Consider the following 3,216-nt stretch of genomic DNA (forward strand, 5'->3'; position numbering starts at 1 on the left):
TTAATCAATACTCTCTGATGACAACACTCATTTCAAACATCTTTTTTTTGGCAGTTGGCCAGTTTCAAACATTTTATAGTCAGAATTAGCCAGCTGATAACACATTTCTTGCCATCAATGGCACTTAAAACACCAAGTCTTATCATTTTAATAACTGTTAATATAGACGTGAGAATTATATTGAAGAAAAACAAGCATTAAACATGATTTTCTAAAGTAAGACCAAATCAGTGAATATAGCAAAGGATCACCAGTAACATTATCAGATTAAAATAATATAGTGTAGACCTTTCCTTTAATCTAAATTTTATGCTATCTAAGTAAAACAGTGTTTTATCTTTAACCAATTCTGGGTAAGTCACCTATCCTTAATGTCCTCTTTATTAAAAAAAATAATAAAAGAAACTCCACATTCTAACTCACAGTACAACTCAATTCAATACATATTCATCTAAAGCCTACCACATACCACACACAGTGTTTTCATGTTTACTAATTGCTTCCTCCTACCAGAATGTAAGTTTGTTTAGGGCAGGAGCCTTGTCTATCTGGTTTGCAGCTGCATCCACAATGCTTGGAATAGTCTGATACACGGCAGGTGTTCACTGGCTCACTTTGCAACATATATACATGAGCAAAACAAAGCCTCTATTTTCTTTTTTTTCTTTTTCTTTTTTTTTGTCTTTTTGTCTTTTTTTCGTGACCGGCAACGGATCGCAACCCTCAGTGTCGCGCCCGTACCGGACCGGGACCGGCAACAGGATCGCAACCGTTGGCGTTGCCCCCGCTCCCCACTCAGCCAGTGAGTGGCCGGTCTATATGTGGGATCCAAACCCTCGGCGGGAGCGCCACCACGCTTCCCAAGCTGCGTACTGTAGCAGTGCGCCACCGGGCTGGCCCCAAAGCCTCTATTTTCAAGAATCTTATGATTTAGTAGCAAGACTGCCAATGACAGCATAATCAAGCATAAAGAAAAGAACAGTTAATACTTTGAAAAATAAAAGTACCATATAAAAAGTTAAAATAAAACCTATATGCAATAAAATTATTGAAACTGGCTTGTTATTCTTAAGCTAATCACCTCTCTTCTCAGTTATCACAACTCCAAAATAAAAACGGTTGTATAAAATAACCTGAAAAAGAAATCTGATTATTTTCAAATGAGTGCAACATACAACCATTTCACCATTCATATTCAGCAAGAATAAAATCGGTTCTTACACTATTAAGCACAGATTGCTGATTTGGTCTCAAAGTTGTGTTGGGGACACTTTTTGATCCTCCTCCAAGCCACCCAGTCATCCACCTGGTCACACCACCCTGATCTTCATGAAACAACTACAAGATTATTTTAAAACAGAAAAATATTATCAGTACAAGAAAAGAAAAAACAAGAAGCACTTATACGTAATTTCATATAGTATGGTTTTCAAGTCCAATTCCTAGAAAATGTTTCCTACTGATAGGGGCCACAAATACAATAAAATGGCATCCCTGGAATGATCTCAAATAAAAGTTTTGGGAATTGCCATATCTCAAAAATTTAGCATCCTGATATCCTGATATGAGAAGTGGTTTATAAGTTACAGAACATTTAAACTAATACAAAAATTAAACAAATCCATTTGTTCAATGGACTGTGAAATGATTCCATTTCCACATTATTGAGAAAATTATATTCAGTAAAAGTTATACATATTAAAAGGAAACAATTTGATACCACTATGTTAGTTATAAATGTATTCTGAATGGCTCTCACTGTCTAGTTACCTGCTCCATTTCCTCCCTTTCAATACCCAGGAAGCTTCCCATCAATCTTAACACGTCATGACGCTGATTTTTTGGTGCATGGAAATGTCCAACAAAAAGGTTTCTCATTAGGACTCTATGAAAATGAAGGGAGAAACAGCTCAAGCAACTTAATGTTGAGGGTAGCCAAACACTAAACACTAAACTAAAAACACTAAACATATAAATATCTAATTATTCTTAAACAATTAAATGTTTGATTATAAAAAGGCTAAACAACAAAATATTTTAAAGTAACTTTTAAAAACATCTTGACAATTCTAATGAAGAATATTTCAAACAACCCAAAATGTAGACCTTTTAAAACATCATTTATTAGCCACCCACTTTCTTCACCCCAACACTGACTAAGGTGGTGCCTCATTAGTAATTGTCACTGCCTGATTGGGCTGTTGTTCACCTGAAACAGACATTTAAAGGGTGACAATTCTTCTTGTGTTTAACCATCAGACTTACATTTTCCCATTCACATTTATTAGTAATTTGCTAATATCTAAATTTAAAAAACAGTAGATATTATTGCATATATACCAAAGTTTCAGAGCTAATACATTTTTTTTTAAGATGACCAGTAAGGGGATCTTAACCCTTGACTTGGTGTTGTCAGCACGACACTCTCCCAAGTGAGCCAAAGGCCAGCCCAGAGCTAATACATTTATTTTTTTATTTTATTTTATTTTTTATGTTCCCTCCCCTGCCCCACCTTCTCTCTCTTTCCTCATTGCTTCGCTAAGTTTATTTATTTATGTTTTTTTTCATTAAATTTTTATTTTGTCAATATACAATGTATATGATTATTATGGCCCANTCCGGCCCAACAGGGTGTGTGAGATCTGTAAATCTCTGCCTCGCTATCCGGGCATTTCCCCTCTCTGTGTGCACACGATGGGGCCTCCCGGAGTGTGTGTCTTTTTTTCCCAGACTCCTCCTCCTTTGCTGGACCCCTCCCCTCTCTGTGCGCTCAGTACAGGGCTGGGGCGTATCTTCTGCAATCCTCCTCTCTCAGCCCTGCCCAGCCCCAAAGGGGTCTCAGGCCTCCGCCACGGACACTGTGGGTGTTCCTGCAGCCCTGGTCAAGGTCCTCTCTGGGCCTCCCACCTTCCCCCCCGGTATTGCGGCCCCCTGTGTGGTTGAGTTATCTCCCACACCAGGGCGTGAGCCCCCCCGGGGAGGATCCCACAGCACACAGTTCCTCTTTGAATCCCCCCGGCGCCCTCAGGCCAGCTCTCCGGCAGGATCAAGCGGGCTCAGGGGCACCCCGGTCACCCCTCTCCCAACCAGAAATCAGTCTGGGATTTTTCCAAACTGAAGGCCACAGAGATGGTATCTGCCTCCCAGAAGCAGGGAGTTTACCTGGGGCCGAGGCCCCAGGTGTGGTGGAGTGACAGTCTGGCTGAGATCCTCTTC

At 39.8% G+C, this 3,216-nt stretch overlaps 1 protein-coding gene across 1 annotated transcript in view; it reads right to left on the reverse strand.

The window, feature by feature from the left end:
* The window catches only part of TRIP11 (thyroid hormone receptor interactor 11), a 62,186-nt gene that overhangs the window by 4,382 nt on the left and 54,588 nt on the right, over positions 1–3,216 (reverse strand). Inside the window, 2 exon segments of the mRNA XM_008584891.1 lie at positions 1,222–1,338; positions 1,771–1,885. Coding sequence (XP_008583113.1) covers positions 1,222–1,338; positions 1,771–1,885 — 232 coding nt within the window.

Source organism: Galeopterus variegatus, unplaced genomic scaffold (assembly GCF_000696425.1).
Source record: "Galeopterus variegatus unplaced genomic scaffold, G_variegatus-3.0.2 Scaffold3400, whole genome shotgun sequence".
Taxonomy (NCBI): domain Eukaryota; kingdom Metazoa; phylum Chordata; class Mammalia; order Dermoptera; family Cynocephalidae; genus Galeopterus; species Galeopterus variegatus.